At 58.8% G+C, this 18,336-nt stretch overlaps 3 protein-coding genes across 4 annotated transcripts; 2 read left to right on the forward strand and 1 right to left on the reverse strand.

Moving 5' to 3' along the window:
- Window positions 1-296: 296 nt before the first annotated feature.
- HSPB9 (heat shock protein family B (small) member 9) lies at window positions 297-2,008 on the reverse strand. Its single transcript, XM_037033143.1, has one exon. It carries the CDS (start codon window positions 792-794, stop codon window positions 312-314), a length of 483 nt encoding a protein of 160 aa, XP_036889038.1. The 5' UTR covers window positions 795-2,008; the 3' UTR covers window positions 297-311.
- Window positions 2,009-2,054: 46 nt separating this feature from the next.
- Window positions 2,055-9,490, forward strand: KAT2A (lysine acetyltransferase 2A). Of its 2 annotated transcripts, none has more exons than XM_037033140.1 (18): window positions 2,055-2,463; window positions 2,610-2,733; window positions 3,107-3,252; window positions 3,363-3,452; window positions 3,731-3,912; window positions 3,994-4,185; window positions 5,061-5,167; window positions 5,378-5,488; window positions 5,569-5,708; window positions 5,795-6,003; window positions 6,218-6,344; window positions 7,126-7,236; window positions 7,687-7,830; window positions 8,058-8,172; window positions 8,268-8,304; window positions 8,389-8,452; window positions 8,589-8,673; window positions 8,806-9,490. In XM_037033140.1, the coding sequence occupies exons 1-18, from the start codon at window positions 2,125-2,127 to the stop codon at window positions 8,997-8,999; spliced, it is 2,517 nt and encodes an 838-aa protein (XP_036889035.1). In that variant the 5' UTR covers window positions 2,055-2,124; the 3' UTR covers window positions 9,000-9,490. The 2 variants fall into 2 exon arrangements, with proteins under 2 accessions (XP_036889035.1, XP_036889036.1); XM_037033141.1 differs by having other exon boundaries at window positions 5,572-5,708.
- Window positions 9,491-9,949: 459 nt separating this feature from the next.
- Window positions 9,950-18,148, forward strand: DHX58 (DExH-box helicase 58). The gene is made up of 12 exons (XM_037033435.1): window positions 9,950-10,458; window positions 10,637-10,838; window positions 11,199-11,389; window positions 12,118-12,234; window positions 12,710-12,836; window positions 13,003-13,194; window positions 13,904-14,157; window positions 14,658-14,807; window positions 14,894-15,055; window positions 15,746-15,936; window positions 16,930-17,026; window positions 17,526-18,148. The coding sequence occupies exons 1-12, from the start codon at window positions 10,291-10,293 to the stop codon at window positions 17,697-17,699; spliced, it is 2,025 nt and encodes a 674-aa protein (XP_036889330.1). The 5' UTR covers window positions 9,950-10,290; the 3' UTR covers window positions 17,700-18,148.
- The last annotated feature ends 188 nt before the right edge of the window (window positions 18,149-18,336 follow it).

The raw sequence follows: 18,336 nt of genomic DNA on the forward strand, positions 1-18,336 counted from the left end.
TCCGATCCCTGGTCTCTGGTGGGCACTTGGCTGGTTCTGGAACCAGGTAATTCTCGGGCCCTTCCGGCTCTCTGCTGCTCCCTGCTGTCGCTGCTGCTCTCAGCAGCCGGGACTGTGGGTCCCAGCGGAGCTGAGCTTGGTGAGGCTCTGCTCTTTCTCTCCAACCCCTCACCCCCAGCCCCAGCTTCTCCCAGGATCACAGAGTCCTGATTTTTAGTTCACCATCTTGACGTGCCTTTCCAGCGCTGACCCCAATTCTAAGAAAAGACCACGGACACTAAAGCTTTTCTGCTCACTGGTGGTTTATTGGATCAGGCTGGGTTGGGACCCTTCTTAGAGCCGCGACTCCTGAGTCTGGAGGATTGTCCTGTTGGGGCTTCAGGGGGAGGCAGCGGCCGGCACTGGCCCCGGACACACAGATGGCCCGAGGGGGTCAAGCAGCAGGTCATCGCGGCGGCAGGATCCACGTCTGGCGGCAGCAGCATTTGGCGGTGTACCGTATGCGCCAAACGGTAGGAACCTCCATCCGGGCTGTAGCTCTCCGTTTGCCGCTGGCCGGTCACCTTCAGGCATTGGCCGTCCACTTGTACCACCAACTCCTCAGGGCTGAAGCCGTGGGCATCCACCTTCATCTGGAAACCATTCTCCGCATGGACATTGTCCCGCATAGCTGCCACATCTCTGAGCAGCCGCACCGGCAGTGTGGCCACCTGGTTCTGTTCTGCGAGGGCTGCGCTAGGACTCCGGGATGCCACTTGGCCCCCGTTGGGGAGACCGCTACTGACCCGCTGCATCCAAGTGAGCAACTGCTGTCCAAGGGCACGAGGCTTTTAGTATAGCGCTCAGCGCTCGCGCCCAGGGGCGGGGCATGGAAAGGTTCCGCCTGCGCCCCGCCCGGCCCCCCTCCTGCCCAGCGGCTCGCCTGTGTTCCGCGAGGCTCCCTTTGCTTTGGCAGAGTCCGAGTTCGCGGTCAGCGACACGCGTCCTACCTCCATGCGTCAGGTTGTCGTTTGCCCTGGCACGCCCGTGGCTGCTTTTATTCTGGGTCCTGCCCCTTTCCTGGGCCCCTCCCCAACTCCACCAGAGGGCCCACCGGGTATGGTAAAGGCCAGAGGTTACCGGCGCAGAGCAGAGATGACACTGAGCCATCCGGGCTCTTCCCCTTCCAAGAATCAGGCCTGGGGACAAGAAGGATTGTCCCCCGGACAGAGACGTTGGAGTCTGAACACAGGATAACCCATATTCAGAATGCCCTGCCTTTTCTCTGAGGGCACAAGTTTGTGTCACATTGGGAACCGGAAGGTGGACATATCTTCCTGGCTTCACTCATCCTTCCCAGGTCTACTGTGCTGCAGGCTCGGGCTGAGCTCAGGGACCACAAGAGTAAGACGCCAGCCCAGCCCTCAAGGTGCCCATGGTGTTGAGGGAAGAGTCATTCACATACACAGGCAAAGGCTTCCATCCTCCTCTGCCCCTGCTTCACCCCCGCTTTGGTGGCCTTGTTCGTGACCACGGCCAAGCCTCTGGTGCTCAGGACTTTTATAATAAACTCTTTGTGGGCGCATAAGTGGATCTACAGAAAAGTGCACAAAAAGGGTACAGCTGAATTATCCCAAAGAGGACACACTTGTGTAACTACTTCACTGGTCAAGAACTAAAGCTGTGGCTGCTTAATCTCTGTAGCTGTAATTTTGTCTCCCGAAACAGTGGGACAGGGTGAGGTGGGAGGAAGATGTGCCAGGAAGCCAACTCTGCCCCAGGCCTGCACTTCCACGCTGGAGGTTTGGCAGGATGGCACAGCCCATGAGTCCCACAATCATGCCTGTATTCTAGGATGCCTCTCCTTATCCACAAGAGGACAGCAATCTCGACTATCCTGGAAGCCTTCAAGAGAGATTAAAAGTAAGGAGGAATCAATCCCAGTCGCTGGCTCGGGCCTCGTTCACCTGTCTGGGACTAAGAGACAGGATAGAAAAGTCTGGAAGGCGTAGGCAAAGGGAGCAGCATTGAAAGACTACAACTCCCATCATGCTCCAGGGCAGGGACGCCTGCGCAGTAAGCGCCCGTTGCCCATGCGGCCCTAGGGCAGGGAGCGCCGCGCCGCGCTCCGCTGCGGGGGAGGCCATGGCGGAGCCTTCCCAGGCCTCGACCCCGGCCTCGGCCGCGCAACTCCGTCCCCTTCAGTCCCCAGCCCCTGCCCCAACTCCGACTCCTACCCCTAGCCCGGCCTCGGCGCCGACCCCGGCTCCCACTCCGGCACCAGCCCCCGCCCCAGCTGCAGCCCCAGCCGGGAGCACCGGGACGGGGGGACCCGGGGTAGGAAGTGGGGGAACCGGGAGCGGGGGGGATCCGGCTCGACCTGGCTTGAGCCAGCAGCAGCGTGCCAGCCAGAGGAAGGCGCAGGTCCGGGGACTGCCGCGCGCCAAGAAGCTTGAGAAGCTAGGGGTCTTCTCGGCTTGCAAGGTGGGGGCGGGGCCTGGGGTGGGAGGGGGCGGGGCTTGGGACATCCCAGGACTCGGTGGAATTGGGAGCAAAGCTCTGGCTGGGGAGCATCGCTCCCCGTCCCTGGGGTAGGGACAGGGTTTTTTGACTGATCCTTCTGCCTCCAGGCTAATGAAACCTGCAAGTGCAATGGCTGGAAAAACCCCAAGCCCCCCACTGCACCTCGCATGGACCTGCAGCAGCCAGCTGCCAACCTCAGTGAGCTGTGCCGCAGCTGTGAGCACCCCTTGGGTAAGGCGGGTAGTTAGTTCCCTTGGAGCTGGGGGCAGGGGAGAAGCAGGTGCTGGCTTCTACTGGACAGGATGACCTAAGGGCCACAGAGCTTCTTAAAAACCGAAGATGCCTTCCCTCTCGGGAGGGTACCCCAATCCCTCCTTAGAAGGCTGCCTACAGGATATGCCCCAAGGGAGGAGAAAGGAAGTTTGCCAATACAGAAGATACAAGGGGCCACCCAAGGGCTGACAAAGGAGCAGTCAGCCTTGTTGCTGTTCACAGTGGCTGGAGGGACTGAGGGTGTATCATGGCTGGCAACGAAGAGGGGCAGGAAGTCCTGTTGACCTCTTCTCTCCATTCTTCCCAACTCTACCACCTGGTCTTTTTGCAGCTGACCACGTGTCCCACCTGGAGAATGTGTCAGAAGATGAAATTAACCGGCTGCTGGGGATGGTGGTGGATGTGGAGAATCTGTTCATGTCGGTTCACAAGGAGGAAGACACAGACACTAAGCAGGTCTACTTCTACCTCTTCAAGGTGAGCTTCCTGCGAGTGAAAGTGAGTGAACCAAGGAGTTGAGACTGGTGGTGGCAGCTCTGTTCTCTGCTGACCTTTACCCCTCCCTCTTCCTCTTCCTCTTCCTCCAGCTCCTTCGGAAATGCATCTTGCAGATGACCCGGCCCGTGGTAGAGGGGTCTCTGGGCAGCCCTCCATTTGAGAAGCCTAATATTGAGCAGGTGGGATGAAGAAGGGGGCAGGGGCCCTGGGAGTAGTTTGGAGGAATGAGGAGCTCATGTTCTCCATCCTCCTCAAGCTGCAGCAGGGGAGAGGTTCCAGAAGGGAGGGTGTTGCGTGCTAACCTCCAGGTGTGCACAGAGGTAGGGCGTGGGCAGAGTTTCTCTTCACAGCCTCAGAATGAGAGGAGAGCCTTGCCCCTGCCTTCAGGAAGCCCCTAGTTTTGGGTAAGAAGCCCATGCTTCCTTCCTGGTTTTGTCCCCCACCCACCCCTTCACAGGGTGTGCTAAACTTTGTGCAATACAAGTTCAGTCATCTGGCTCCCCGGGAGCGGCAGACCATGTTCGAGCTCTCAAAGATGTTCTTACTCTGCCTTAACTACTGGAAGCTTGAAACGCCTGCCCAGTTTCGGCAGAGGTCTCAGGCTGAGGACGTGGCTACCTACAAGGTCAATTACACCAGGTAGGCCCAGCCAGGGACAGCTTGGGGAGAAGCCTGTGGGCTCAGTGGTTTCCACTCTCACCGCCTCCTCACTCTCCACAGGTGGCTCTGTTACTGCCACGTGCCCCAGAGCTGCGATAGCCTCCCCCGATACGAGACCACTCACGTCTTTGGGCGAAGCCTTCTCCGCTCAATCTTCACTGTCACCCGGCGGCAGCTGCTAGAGAAGTTCCGGGTGGAGAAGGACAAGCTGGTACCTGAAAAGAGGACCCTCATTCTCACCCACTTCCCCAAGTAAGGCTCCTTCTGGCCTATTGGGATTTTGCCCCAAGTTCACATCATCCCTGTTATCTCCCTTTTTCCAGGAAGGCTTCCTGGATTGGTCCTGCCCCTCCCTCCATGAGCCTTCTTGGATCTGGGCATCTACCTGGCAGGCTTGCCCATAGCCCAGATGCAACTTGCTCGCATTTGCCTTTCGTAGTAGTCAGAGGAAGGCAGGTGCATGGCCCCAGCACCAGCAGTGCCGCTGCCCACAGCCCGGGTAGGCATTACCCATTTGTTCCCACGGGGCCTGGACACAGCCTCAGGACCCTTCCGACTACAACATTGTGAAAGAAATCAGAGCTTACACTTGAGATGAAACCAGTTTCTGTTCTTCTTGTAGTTCTTTCTGAAAGATTTTCCTTTCTTCTGCCTCTCCTTCCTCTCATTTTAAACCTGCTCACAGCCGCCCATTTCAGGAACCCTTTACTGACTAATCCAGGCCCTCCAGTGTCCCCTCTGCCACCATCCAGGAATCAGGCCACAGGAGGGGGTTGAAGTTGGAGCCCCATTTTGATACTGCGGCCCAGGGTGACTTGGTGCCCTACCTAGCCACACAGACAGCGAGGCATCAGTTCGGACCGTGCCTCCCCGTTCTGCACACTACGGCCAACCAGGCCTCTGGTTTCTGCCCTGGCTATGTCCTGTCCTCCTACCTTCAGCGAGGGTCTCCCAAGAAGCGGGGGGCTATACCTCCCCCTAGTCTGAAGGCACAGTCTCTGTTTTAGGCTCCCGATTCCCTGAGAGGAGGAGGCTCTGTCTCTTGGACCCTCCGCAGCCCTCTGGTGCCTGGCCCAGGCTGCTCCCTTGGCTGGGTGGAGCTGCGGACGGACCGTACCCTCCCACAGGTTCCTGTCCATGCTGGAGGAGGAGATCTACGGGGCGAACTCTCCGATCTGGGAGTCAGGCTTCACCATGCCACCCGCAGAGGGGACCCAGCTAGTGCCCCGGCCAGGTATGTGCCACAGCAGGTTCTGCAGGATCTCAGCTCGGCCTTCCTGGCTGAGCTCCGGCCCCCCGCCCTGTGGAAGAGGGGCTGTGAGTGGCTGCAGTGGAGAAATGCCAGAGGGCTCAGCTGGGGCTTGGAAGGTCCAGGCCCCTTTCTGGGACCCACCAACACCTTTGACGCCCACCACCCCCATCCTGATCCGTCTGTCTCTTGCAGCTACAGTCAGTGCAGCCGTTGTTCCCAGCGCCCCCATCTTCAGCCCCACCATGGGTGGGGCCAGCAACAACACCTTGAGTCTGGATTCCGGAGGTGCTGAGCCCATTCCAGGTGGGTACTTGACCCCTGACCTTCACTCCCCTCCCTCAACTTCTCTGGCTGCCCCTGGAAGACCTTGCCTACCTCCCCAGCAGGTGAGAAGAGGAAGCTCCCAGAGAACCTGACGCTGGAGGATGCCAAGCGGCTCCGCGTGATGGGTGACATCCCCATGGAGCTGGTCAATGAGGTCATGCTCACCATCACAGACCCTGCTGCCATGCTGGGGCCCGAGGTAGGCGGCCTGGCCTGTAGCCTGCAGGGGTAGGGTGCCCTCACGGGCCTGTGGCCCTGGCTTACCGCCCCTCCTCCGGTGTGCAGACCAGCCTGCTGTCGGCCAACGCAGCCCGGGACGAGACAGCCCGCCTGGAGGAGCGCCGCGGCATCATCGAGTTCCACGTCATCGGCAATTCGCTGACCCCCAAGGCCAACCGGCGGGTGTTACTCTGGCTCGTGGGGCTGCAGAACGTCTTCTCCCATCAGCTGCCGCGCATGCCCAAGGAGTATATCGCCCGCCTCGTCTTTGACCCGTGCGTCCCCTGGAGACCCCCAGCCCCAAGGCGCCACATCCGGTGCCTGTCCCCCTGGCCTCCACACCCCTCCCTAGGTTTCTTCCTTCAACCTCTGGGAATTCTTTCTCCTCGGTTCCCAGCCCTGAATACAACTTAGGCCTCCAGGGCTGTGGGGACCTAGACAGCACTTGGGGGACAGATAGGGACTGTGACCTGTCCCCTCTCCCCTCAGGAAGCACAAGACTCTGGCCTTGATCAAGGATGGGCGGGTCATTGGTGGGATCTGCTTCCGCATGTTCCCCACCCAGGGCTTCACAGAGATTGTCTTCTGTGCCGTCACCTCAAACGAGCAGGTCAAGGTGAGCACATTGCCCCAGCCCCTGCCCCATCCCACCTCCTGCTGCTGAGTTTGCTGGGGGTCAGAGCAGAGGCTGTGGTGATGCCGAAGTCCCAGCCCTTCTTTCTGTGGCCAGGCAGTTCCGCACTCCCCCACAAGGTGGCACTGGTGTTCTGAGCAGTGGATTGAGAAAACACCTGTTGACAAATGGACTCCGAGAATCAGTAACAGGTTTAAATGAAACTGAATTTTTCTCATAACAAGAACCTTTACATACATTGAAGTATCAGTAATTTTTACATTAGCCCCGTGCTGGGTGATAGGTGTGGTTTCTATCCTTGTATTGTCACAACAGACCCACTGGTAGGGCCCCTGGTTCTCCATAGCACCTCCTTGGTCCTGACCGACGTGTGGGGGAGTGTCTCTTCAGGGCTTGGACGCTGCCACAGGCAGCGCCCTTGGTATTCCCCTTCTCAGTTCTGAGGCCGAGGCCCAGGAACCAGTGGCCTGTGGACGGCTGCTTCCTGGTTGGGTTTGGACCCTAGCCCTGCCGTGGCTGGCTGCCTGACCTGGGACTCATTTCCTCGCATAGCTGAGTTTCCGTTTTACCTTTTGTAACTTGGCAGCAGTGCCCGCCTCATGACTTGGCCTAAGACTCAGCCTGTAAAGTGCCAAGCACCGCACCTGACGCAGAGCAAGGACTTAGAGATCCAGGGTCCTTCAGTTTCCTCCTCGTGAACCCCGCCCCTCCTGCCTGCCTGGCTCCCCGCCCCCTCTCCACTGTGCTGCCCCCTCCCCTGCAGGGCTATGGGACTCACCTGATGAACCACTTGAAGGAGTATCACATCAAACACAACATCCTCTACTTCCTCACCTACGCTGACGAGTATGCTATTGGCTACTTCAAAAAGCAGGTGACCTTGGCCTCGCCCCGCCCCGCCCCACCCCACCCTTGCCTGCTGCTTGAGGAGGAGTCATTCTGTGTAGCCCCCTGGTGTGGGTGGACTGGGAATCCCTTCAGGTCCCTTGTTCCATCCAATATATGCAGGGACATCCTGTCTCTCTGTCTTTCTCCCCCTTTCTGTCCCAGTAAATAGGGTCCCATGGGGCAATAAGGCAGCCAGCAGAATTGGGGGGCTCTTACTGGCAAGTCGGAGGGGCAGCTGACCTAGAATTTTTCCAGGGACACACAGCCTTCAAAGTGCAGAGCACCATGCCGGAGACTGCCAGGGAGGGGGGATTCAGGAACGGGGCAGGGGGGGTGGATTCAGATACCACGCGTGCCCCTTCAGGCGCTCCTGGGAGGGGCCATTGCAGTGGGAAGGGTCTCACTGATGGAATGGGCCATGACTCCCACTCCCTAGGGCTTCTCCAAGGACATCAAGGTGCCCAAGAGTCGCTACCTGGGCTACATCAAGGACTACGAGGGGGCAACGCTGATGGAGTGTGAGCTGAACCCCCGCATCCCCTACACGGAGCTCTCCCACATCATCAAGAAGCAGAAGGAGGTTGTGTGTGCGCACTCTTCCACGGGGCCTTCTGCGGGGAGTGCGTGCGGGGAGCACGCGTGTGGACGTGTGCGTATGGGAGGTGGGGCCCGCGTCCTGGTTCGTCCTCTGCCTCCTGGGGATGTTTGGAGGAGCAGCATCTGGATTCGGGGGCGGGGCTCTCACTGCGGTTCTGGGAAGGCAGTTTTCGGGGCTGGGGTTGGCCCCTCACACCCTTCCTTCCTCAGATCATCAAGAAGCTGATCGAGCGCAAACAGGCCCAGATCCGAAAGGTCTACCCCGGGCTCAGCTGCTTCAAGGAGGGTGTGAGGCAGATCCCTGTGGAGAGTGTCCCAGGCATTCGTGAGCGGGGCTCTTGGGGGTCGGGCGGGGGCGGCACGCTGCTCGGAGTGTGGACAGGCGTTCTTAGGGATGGTCTTTGCACTCCCGCTTCGCAGGAGAGACGGGCTGGAAACCGCTGGGGAAAGAGAAGGGGTGAGTGTTGTTGGGAGGGAGAGGGTGTGGGGGCGGGGGGAGCAGAGGGCCTGGGAGCCTCAGACTTGGCATCTGTCACCCCAGGAAGGAGCTGAAGGACCCTGACCAGCTCTACACAACCCTCAAAAACCTGCTGGCCCAGATCAAGGTGGGGAGTCCAGGCTCCTCTCTGGGGAACCCTGTGCTGGTGGCTGTGGCTTTATGACCTGGTGTGGGGTGGGTGGCTGTCACGAGCTGGGCGTGGGGCACAGTGGGCCTGTCCTCAACTCGTCTCTTCTCTCCAGTCACACCCCAGTGCCTGGCCCTTCATGGAGCCTGTGAAGAAGTCGGAGGCCCCTGACTACTACGAGGTCATCCGCTTCCCCATTGGTGAGGATGCCCGTCCTGCCCCTTCCTTCCACTTGCGCCCACGCGTCTACTCCTGCCCTCGCTGGGCCACACGGCCCCAGGACCCCCTCTCCTCGGCCTCCCAAAGACACGCCCTGTGTCCTGCTGCCCCAGACCTGAAGACCATGACAGAGCGGCTGCGGAGCCGGTACTACGTGACCCGGAAGCTCTTTGTGGCCGACCTGCAGCGGGTCATCGCCAACTGCCGCGAGTACAACCCCCCGGACAGTGAGTACTGCCGCTGCGCCAGCGCCCTGGAGAAGTTCTTCTACTTCAAGCTCAAGGAGGGAGGGCTCATTGACAAGTAGTACGCAGCCTGGGACCTCAGCCTCAGCCTCGAACACCGCCGCCTCAGGTTCTGCTCTGATTCCTAGGGAGACCCTGGTGCCCAGGCCCCTCTCAGCTCCAGACACTCCAGCCCCTGGGCACCTGGAGCCTACAGTCCTGACCCACCCTTCATTGTGTCTGACCTGGCGGGGGTTCCTGGGGCTGCCCCTCAGCCAGCCCCTCCACCAGGGCCGGTGACCCTGCGTGCTCTGGTGGCTCTCAGCCCTGTCCCCGCAGAGCTGTGGTGTCTCTGAGTCTTGGGCCGGGCCCCGGTCACTGTTTCGTCAAGGACAGGACCACCGATTTTAGTTGGAGTGCGGGGGCTCCAGGGGTTGGAAGTTCAACAAACTGGAGGGGCCCTGCCTTGCCCTACACTGTTCTGTCGGTCCCCCAGGGGTGGGGGACAAGGGGACCATGTGTTTCTTGGCATTAATCCCTTGGAGGGATCAATAAAGCTCTTTTTTTTTCTCTGTGTGGTTGTTTCTTCAGTGGTGTCCCAGGCCTCAGCAGGCCAACCCTGTTCCTACCAGTACCTCCTACAAGTTGGAGACTGTTAAGCTTAGGGTGTGCTGAGGACCCCTTCCCAGCAAGCCTCATGCCTAGTCCCTTGCCTCTGGGACTAGGACCTTCCTGGCTGTTCAGGTCCAGGTGCCTGGAGGGCAGATGTTCGAATCCCCCCCGGCTGCCTTTGCTAGGTGACAGTATGGTTGCGGCCGACTCCAAAAGGAGTGGGGTAGCATAGGTGGGGCCAGGTCAGGTGGGGGGCAGTGGAGACTGCTCTTGGGATGGGTAGCTGGCAGGACCCAGAAGTTATGAAAAGGTGCTTTGCAGGCAGCATTTCTGCCCTCTGAGGCCTAGGGGGTGGCCGCAGGAGGGATTCCTAGGGCGGAGCTCCAGCCCAGCTGGGCTGGCTCCTCCCCTCGGTTTCAGTTTCCATTTACAATCTCAGCGGAGCTCAGTAGCTGGCTTCCGGGCTAGGCTAAGCCAAGCCAAGCCAAGCAGGGCTGCCCCTGACAGGTGGTGCAGGTGAGGCTGGGCAGGGGTCCAGTCTGCCTTACTTTTTCCTGTCTCCCCTCTCAGCCAATCAGTTTCCTGGTGGTGTCCTGTTCCACCTTCCTCAAGCAGGGGGGAGTCGTGGGCAAAGGGAGTTTTTTGCACCAGACTGGGCTGACCAGGAGCAGGAAGAGGGCAGATCTGAGGGGGGCCAGGGCTAGGAGGGCGCTAGGAGGGTGCCAGGAGGACCAGGGGTCTGAGGCCCCTGCCATTCTCAGAATGGAGCTGCGACCCTACCAGTGGGAGGTGATCATGCCTGCCCTGGAGGGCAAGAATATCATCATATGGCTGCCCACGGGTGCTGGGAAGACGCGGGCAGCTGCTTATGTGGCCAAAAGGCATCTTGAGACCGTGGATGGAGCCAAGGTGGTTGTATTGGTCAACAGGGTAAGTGGCCTCCCCTCAGCGGACTCTCAGCTCCTCGGGTGCTTCTCAGAGCCTTCCAGAACTCCAGAGTCGCTGGGACCATCTCTAAGCTCCCCTTCCACCCACCCCAGTCACTGCCTCCTCCCCAAGCCCTGCACCCAGATCTAGCTTCCTCTCCCCATCTCATCTGCCCTCCCAGGTCCACCTGGTGACCCAGCATTGTGAGGAGTTCAGACGCATGCTGGATGGGCGCTGGGCCATTGCCACCCTGAGTGGGGACATGGGGCCCCGACCCGGCTTTGGCCATGTAGCCCGGAGGAATGACCTGCTCATCTGCACAGCCGAGCTGCTGCAGATGGCACTGACCAGTCCTGAGGAGGAGGAGCATGTGGAGCTCAATGGTGAGGGCTGTGGGCACCCCACCTGCCGTCCCCAGAGCCCCTCCTCTAGCAACAACGTGGGGGCATGTTGTGGGAGTGAGGGTTCCCCCATTCGCCAAACCCCAGCATCCACCCTAGTGGAGGAAGACCTGGCTACAGTGCAGGGTCTTGGGTGAGTCCCTTCCCCATCTTGAGCCTCAGCTTATTAATCAGTTAAATGGTAAGTCATCCCTGACTGGCTGTTCTCTGGGGTCTGGCTGCAAGTGAGGAAGGGAGGAAGGAAGTCTCACATGAGTCGTAAGAACTGCGCCTGAAAAAGAAAAGCTTATGGGAGGAACGGCTTTGCAACATCGACTCACAGCCTTGCCCCTGTGTCCCCAGCCTTCTCTCTCCTCGTGGTGGATGAGTGTCACCACACGCACAAAGGCACCGTCTACAACAGTATCCTGAGCCAGTACCTGGAGCACAAATTCTGGAAGACGCGGCCCCTGCCCCAGGTGCTGGGCCTCACAGCCTCCCCAGGCACCGGCAGGGCCACCAAACTTGATGGAGCCATTGACCACGTCCTGCAGGTCAGCTTGGCCCGTGACCCTCCCACCACCTGACCCCCCCAGGGACCTCCCTGGCCTGCCCTACCCTATGCCCACCAGCCCTAGCCTGGCTCACCCAGGAAGGGTCCCGATCCCTCCCTTACCGAAGTGGCAGCCTCCAAAGATGTCTTTATGCCCTTAAACACCCACTCTCTACTCGGGTTTGCAAGGTGCCACGTGACCTCACCCCTGCTCAAGTCTCCCACCTCATTTCCCCCCCTCCCCCTGACTCCCACCCCACTGTCCATCTCTCTCTCTCTTGAACATGTTGGGCTCCTTCCCATCCCAGGACTCTTGTGCTTGCCATTCCTTCTGCCCTGAATGTCCTTCCCCCTGTACTTGACCTGCCTGGCTTCTTCTGGTCACTCTGGGAACCGCTTCAGCATCCCCCCTCAAAGCCTTCCCTGATCACCCCTACTGTGCTCTGTCACATCACCCAATTTCACTCTCTTCAGAGCTTGTTAGCGCTGCCTGAGTAGTTCAGTATCCACCTCCCCAACTCCGATGTAAGATGCTCTCTGTGTGTTGCCAATGTGCAGAACAGCACCAGGCGCAGAGAAGGCAAGCCAGCAATACCGTCAACACCTATTGAATAATGAATTCCCACCCCGATGGTCCTGCCTCCGCTGGGACCCACCCTGCCCCCCAACTCTGCCCGTTGCCCCCAAGGACCCCCTTCCATTCCGGCGAACCCCTCTCTGTTGCCCCAGCTCTGTGCCAGCCTGGACACGTGGCGCATCATGTCACCACAGAACTGCCTGCCCCAGCTGCAGGAGCACACCCGCCAGCCCTGCAAACAGTACGACCTCTGCCACAGGCGCAGCCAGGTGTGTGGAGGGAGGGACGCGGGGCTGGCCCGGGGCCCGAGGTGAAATTCGGATACCTGGGGTTGAGTCTTGACTTCATTCTCACGAGCTCTGTGACTTCAGCCTCCTTGCATGTGTATCTGAGCCCCTATTTCCTCCTTCCGTGAAATGGGGCAGATCCTCCTGCTTGGTTTCACTCAGATGCCACTGTGGACATCGGTCAAATCCCGGGGCACACAGCAGAGTGACTTTCAAGCCATAAAGTTGGGGCACTTTGTGCTGAGTCTGTGCCAAGTTCCCTCCTGCGGTGTGGATACTGCCCGGTGTCCGTCATGACAAGCTGGACAAGGGTAGACATCACTGGGCTCAAGCCAGAGGCCAAGGGCACGTGTAGGGTAGAGACAGAATAGGAGTCAGGTGCAGGAACCCCACCCCTGCCTCAAGCCACACCAGAGCTATGTAAAAATTTCCTCATTCCTTCACTCTTCTCGTCTAGGACCCGTTTGGGGATATGCTGAAGAAGCTCATGGAACAAGTACACGACCACCTGGAGACACCTGAGTTGAATCAGAACTTTGGGACGCAGACGTATGAGCAGCAGGTGGTGGAGCTGAGCCAGGCCGGTGAGAATCATGCCGGCGGAGGGCGTGGCAATTGGGGCAGTCCAGCACCTGGTTGGTCTGGGCGTAGCCTCTAGGGGTGGTGCTCCCCCTCTGGGGGCGGGATCTAGGCAGCAATGGGCCCTGGGGGCGTGGCCTCTCTGACCCTTTGCTCCACGTGCGTCTGCAGCCGCTAAGGCCGGCCTCCTGGAGCGGCGGGTGTACGCGCTTCACCTGCGACGCTACAACGATGCGCTGCTCATCCACGACACGGTCCGCGCTGTGGACGCTATGGCTGCGCTGCGGGATTTCTATGAGAGGGAGCGTGCCACCAAGACCCAATTCCTGCATGCTGAGCGCTGGCTGTTGACACTGTTCGATGGTGAGGCTCCGGGGGAGAGAGGGGGCTCAGAAGGCGACTAGAGGTCAGAGGCCAGGCCTGGGCACAGATGCAAGTTAGGAAGATGCCAACAAGAGTCCTGGGGCCCTGTTTTTCTAACCAAAAGTTAAGGCTGTGGATATGACAAAAGATGTATGCCCTCATTTGGGAAGGTTTGCATAGATCTAAAACCTAATTTACATTGTTGACAAAGATTTTCGCAAACCATTTAGTTGGGACTGTCCAGGTAAGTCTGGGATATGTGGTACCTTTAAATTGGGAAAGTGACGTGGTCAGAGGGTGAAATTTAAGGCTAGAGGCCTTAGCACAGGCTGGAGGGGCAAGGATCTTTCTGAAGAGACCTGAGGTTGAGTCAGTCCTGGGTTGCAGAGGTCAGCACAGAAAGGTCAAGGGTCATCCTGGTAGCAGGGCTGAGCAGGGCTCCTGGATAAGGTATGTGAGCAAAGAATTCCAGAGCGCAGTTCCCTGGTGTTCCCTGGCCTTGAGGCTGGTCAGGCAGAGGGTGTCCTTACCGGTGTTCTGCTGCTGCTGCTGCTGCTGCTGCTGCTACTGCTGGGAAACTGGGCAGGAGCAGCCCCCCTCAGGCCCCCTCTGGACTCCCGCAGTCTTGTCCCTGGGAGCCACCCCCCCACACATTCTGCCCACCTCCAGGCCTGAGTCCTGTGCTTCTGTTTGTGGGCTTTGCTGGCAGACCACAAGAATAAACTGGCCCTCCTGGCCACTCATGGCCCAGAGAACCCGAAACTGGAGATGCTGGAGCAGATCCTGCAGGAGCAGTTTAGAAGCCCCGGCAGCCCCCGGGGCATCATCTTCACCTGCACTCGCCAGAGCGCTCACTCCCTCCTGCTCTGGCTCCAGCAGCAGCCTGGTCTGCAGACAGTGGACATCAGGGCCGAGCTGCTGATCGGGGCTGGGCACAGCAACCAGGGCATCCATATGACCCAGGTGAGGGCTCTGGGGAGAAGAGCTGAGGCTAGGGAGTTCCCCAGGGGAGAAGAGAAAGGGAGAGAGTATTCAGCACAGAGATGGGGGGTGGGGGCTGGTTATGCCCAGGCAGAGCTGGGGAGAGAGATGGGCACTGAGATCCCCAGGGGTTGAAGGTTCCCCCAGTCTTAGGGTCTCTGAGGGCAGAGAGGCAGAAACTTGGGGATCTGCAGGGAAAGAGGTGAGCGATGTCCTCAGGACAGAGGATTAGGGGTCTTGGGGTGCCTTGTGGGAGAATCGGTCCTGAAAGCTTCTAGAATACAGGGGCAGGGACCCTTAGGAGTTAGGTATTCACTGGGAAAATGGGCAAGATCCTGGGGGTACTTGGAGATAGAGATGGAGACTCAGGTTCCCTGAGAAAAGGAGTCAAGATTTTGAGTAAAAGGGACGAACCAGGAGAGAGTGCGCTGGCAGGAGGAAGTCTCCCCATGTATTGTTTTGTCTCTCCTCCGCATCCCCAGAAGGAACAGCAAGATGTGATTCGCAAGTTCCGGGATGGCACCCTGAACCTCCTGGTGGCCACGAGTGTGGCGGAAGAGGGACTGGACATCCCCCAATGCAATGTGATCGTGCGCTATGGGCTCCTGACTAATGAGATCTCCATGGTCCAGGTGCCCAAACCACCCTCTCAACCATCCACGGAGGATTTGTGTGGGAACCCAGCCCCACTCAGGCCCCTCTTTATCTTCCTCCCCAGGCAAGGGGTCGAGCTCGGGCGGATAAGAGCGTCTACTCATTCGTGGCAATCCAGGGCAGTCGGGAAGTGCGGCGGGAACAGACCAATGAGGCACTAGAGGCTCTGATGAAACGAGCTGTGGCTGCTGTGCAGGAGATGGACCCAGCTGAGTACCAGGCCAAGGTCTGTGGGCAGCCTGTGCACCCACAGACTGGGGAGGGGGGCTGGGGATATTCCGCCTAGAAGGGCTCTGATACAGACACACACACACACCCCTTTCACTGGGGGCCAACTTGGCCCACGGGGTGATGGTCTGAATCTAGGGCAAGGCAGAGGCCAGGGATAGGGTTGTCAGGAAGATGCTGGCTGTTTCTCCAAAACTCCTTGGGAACAGGCCTTGGCCAGGGCTTTTAATGTATCTTCATCACCAAGTACTTTGTGTATCTGTGAGAGCCGCCTTGCAGCCCCTTTGGAAGCAAGCAGAGGGGTAGCAAACAAAGTCACAAAATAAGCCCAGAACCAGGACTGAAATCGGTCCCCTGAGGCAGAGTCACCATTGCTGAGCCTCGTGCAAGATGGTCCCTATGCACTCCTGTTGTCCCAGCGTAATCATTCATGTGCCCCATGTCAGATTCAAAGAAGCAATGTGGCCTCCACAGTGGGGGCAAAGGTTCGGCGAGGAAGCTCGCCTTGCCCCTGTTTCCGCCTGCCAACCCAGTATTAGTTTTCTCCATCGAGATGCTTCTGAGAGCTCCAGGGAGGGCTGAGGAAAGTCTCTCTGGGGACTAAGGGACTTAAGTCTTTGGGAGCCCTTTGTCCCCCTGGGAGGGCGTCTTTGATCATGGCTCATGCCTGGTGTCTCCTCCACCCCAGATCCGGGACCTTCAGAGGGAAGCCCTGGTCAAGCGGGCAGCCCGGGCAGCCCAGCAGGACACTCGGCGGCAGCAGTTCCTGGCTGAGCACGTAAAGATCCTCTGCATCAACTGCACGGTGGCCGTGGGCTACGGAAGTGACCTGCGGAAGGTGGAGGGTGCCCACCACGTCAATGTGAACCCCAACTTCTCGTGAGACCTGTGGAAGGGGCTGTCCAGATGAGAGGAAAGGCGGGGTGCACTAAGAGTTTGAGAGGTTAAAGAGCATTTTAACAAGCACCCAGGTGGCATTTTTATAATAATCTAGTGAGACGGGTGAGGAAACAGAGGCTCAGAGAGGCTCACCAACTTGTCCAGCCTGCCACAGCCACTGTGTGGTCAAGCAGGGGTTGGGATTCAGGATACCAAATGCTGAGGGGCCAGAAACTGACCCCCTCGTCCTGCATGCATGTGCTCCGAAGACATCTAGGGGGGCTGGTTGTCTCTGAGCCGCCCCTTATCTTCCCTCTGCACACTTGAGGATAGCCTTTCCCCGCCCCCCATTCACTTATTCATTAAGTGTTCATCAGGCGCCTACTGTGTGCCAGGCCACTGTGCCAAGGGTCTTCACAGCTTTTCTCTCATTTGAGGGCGTAGCGGCCAGGTCTTGAAGGACGGGCTGGGTTTGACGCTGAGAAGATGAGAGTAGGTGGGTGATGGGGAGGGAGGAACGCTGGTTGATTTGATTGGAAGCGATGGTGAGGGTGAGATTCTAAAGGATGACAGACTAGCCTGTGAAGGGTCTTGAAGTCAGACCTGAAAGTTTGGCCTTTATTCTGTAGGCAGCGGGGAGTCTTGGTGGGTCTTGAGTAAGGAAGGGAATGTCAGGGTCAGCTTTACCTCTTTGGAAGATCACTCTGGCACCTGGTGGGAGGGTAGTGCGAGGGCAGGAATAAGGATGTAATGGGGTGGGGGGGGAGGGGCAGGGAGATCCACTGGGACCGTGAGACGGTGAGATTGTCCAGGTGGGCAGTACTGAGGCCTGAACTTGGGCAGAAGGGAGCCGAGTGGAGGCAGCACAGGCTGACCCTATTGAAGTCTCTGGGCCTCTTGACCGCAGGGAGGTCCAAGGCCCAGCAAGTTGGATGGCCCGTGCTGTGGGGCTGGGGGTCCACGAGGGCTGTGGTCACTCCCCTTCTTTTCCAGGATCTACTACAATGTCTCCACAAAGCCTGTAGCCATAGACAGAGTCTTCAAGGACTGGATGCCTGGGGGTGCCATCAGCTGCAAGAACTGTGGGCAAGTAAGTGCTGGCGCCATGGCCCTCCGCTCCAGCCTTTAAAAGTCCTCACTCTGAAGAGGAGGCCCAGATTCTGCCACCAGGGGGCGCTCACTGGGGTGGAGGAGACGGGTGCCTCGGTGAGTCCCCAGTCTGAGTCCCTGATTTGGGGAGCCCACACTGTGAGGAGGGAGAGAACTCTGTCCCAAATGCAGACATAAGCTCTGCATTCAGAGACCTTGACTTGATGAGCGAAGCCCCGTCTGAGGGTGGACACCCAGATCCCACAGTCTCTGTCCCACCCCCCAGCCCTGGGGTCTACAGATGATCTACAAATCAGTGAGGCTGCCGGCGCTCAAAGTGTGCAGNCTGAGTCCCTGATTTGGGGAGCCCACAGTGAGGAGGGAGAGAACTCTGTCCCAAATGCAGACATAAGCTCTGCATTCAGAGACCTTGACTTGATGAGCGAAGCCCCGTCTGAGGGTGGACACCCAGATCCCACAGTCTCTGTCCCACCCCCCAGCCCTGGGGTCTACAGATGATCTACAAATCAGTGAGGCTGCCGGCGCTCAAAGTGTGCAGCATCCTGCTGGAAACGCCGCGAGGACGGGTCCAGGCCAAGAAGTGGTCCCGCGTGCCCTTCCTGGTGCCAGACTTCAACTACACGCAGCACCTGTCAGAACTCTCCCTGGACTGACCATCTCGTCACTGCAGTATCCAGCTCAGGCTGTAGGGGGCGCGAGAATCCGCAGCAGCCACCAGCTTCCCCAGAGTAAAGTCTGGGTGCAGGTCCCTCCTGCCTGAGTCACCAGCTCAGGGCTTCTTGCTTACCAGTCACAGAGGAACCCCAGGTGCCCAAGCTGGCTTTACCTCTCACACTGAGGAAGCAGCTGAAGGGCCACAGCCCAGCCCCTGACCCCACTTACACCCACCCCGGTGCTTTCCTACACACTGGAGGGAGTGTGGTTGGGGGCGGGGCGGGGGGCGCCCACTCTCTCCAGAACTGAGTCGGGAGAATGGCCAAACTGTACAGTAGAGCCCCCTTCTCTGTGGTCTCGCTTTTGCAGTTTGTTACAATTACCTGCGGCCCCAAAATTATTAAGTGGGAAATCTCAGAAATAAACAATTCATAAGTTTTAAATTGCACACCATTTTGGGTAGTGTGATGAGACCTCATGCCGTTCCGCTCTGGCTCCGTCCCACCAGGGACATGAGTCACCCCTCTGTCCAGCGCACCCACGCTGTGTGCACTGTCTGCCCGGCAGGCAGTCAGCAGCTGTCCGGATACCAGAGCGTCTGCACAGGCTTCCCAGGGCTGTGTTCAAGGAACCCTC

Source organism: Sturnira hondurensis, unplaced genomic scaffold (genome assembly GCF_014824575.4).
Source record: "Sturnira hondurensis isolate 20B ecotype Veracruz unplaced genomic scaffold, ASM1482457v3 Scaffold0021632, whole genome shotgun sequence".
Lineage (NCBI taxonomy): Eukaryota > Metazoa > Chordata > Mammalia > Chiroptera > Phyllostomidae > Sturnira > Sturnira hondurensis.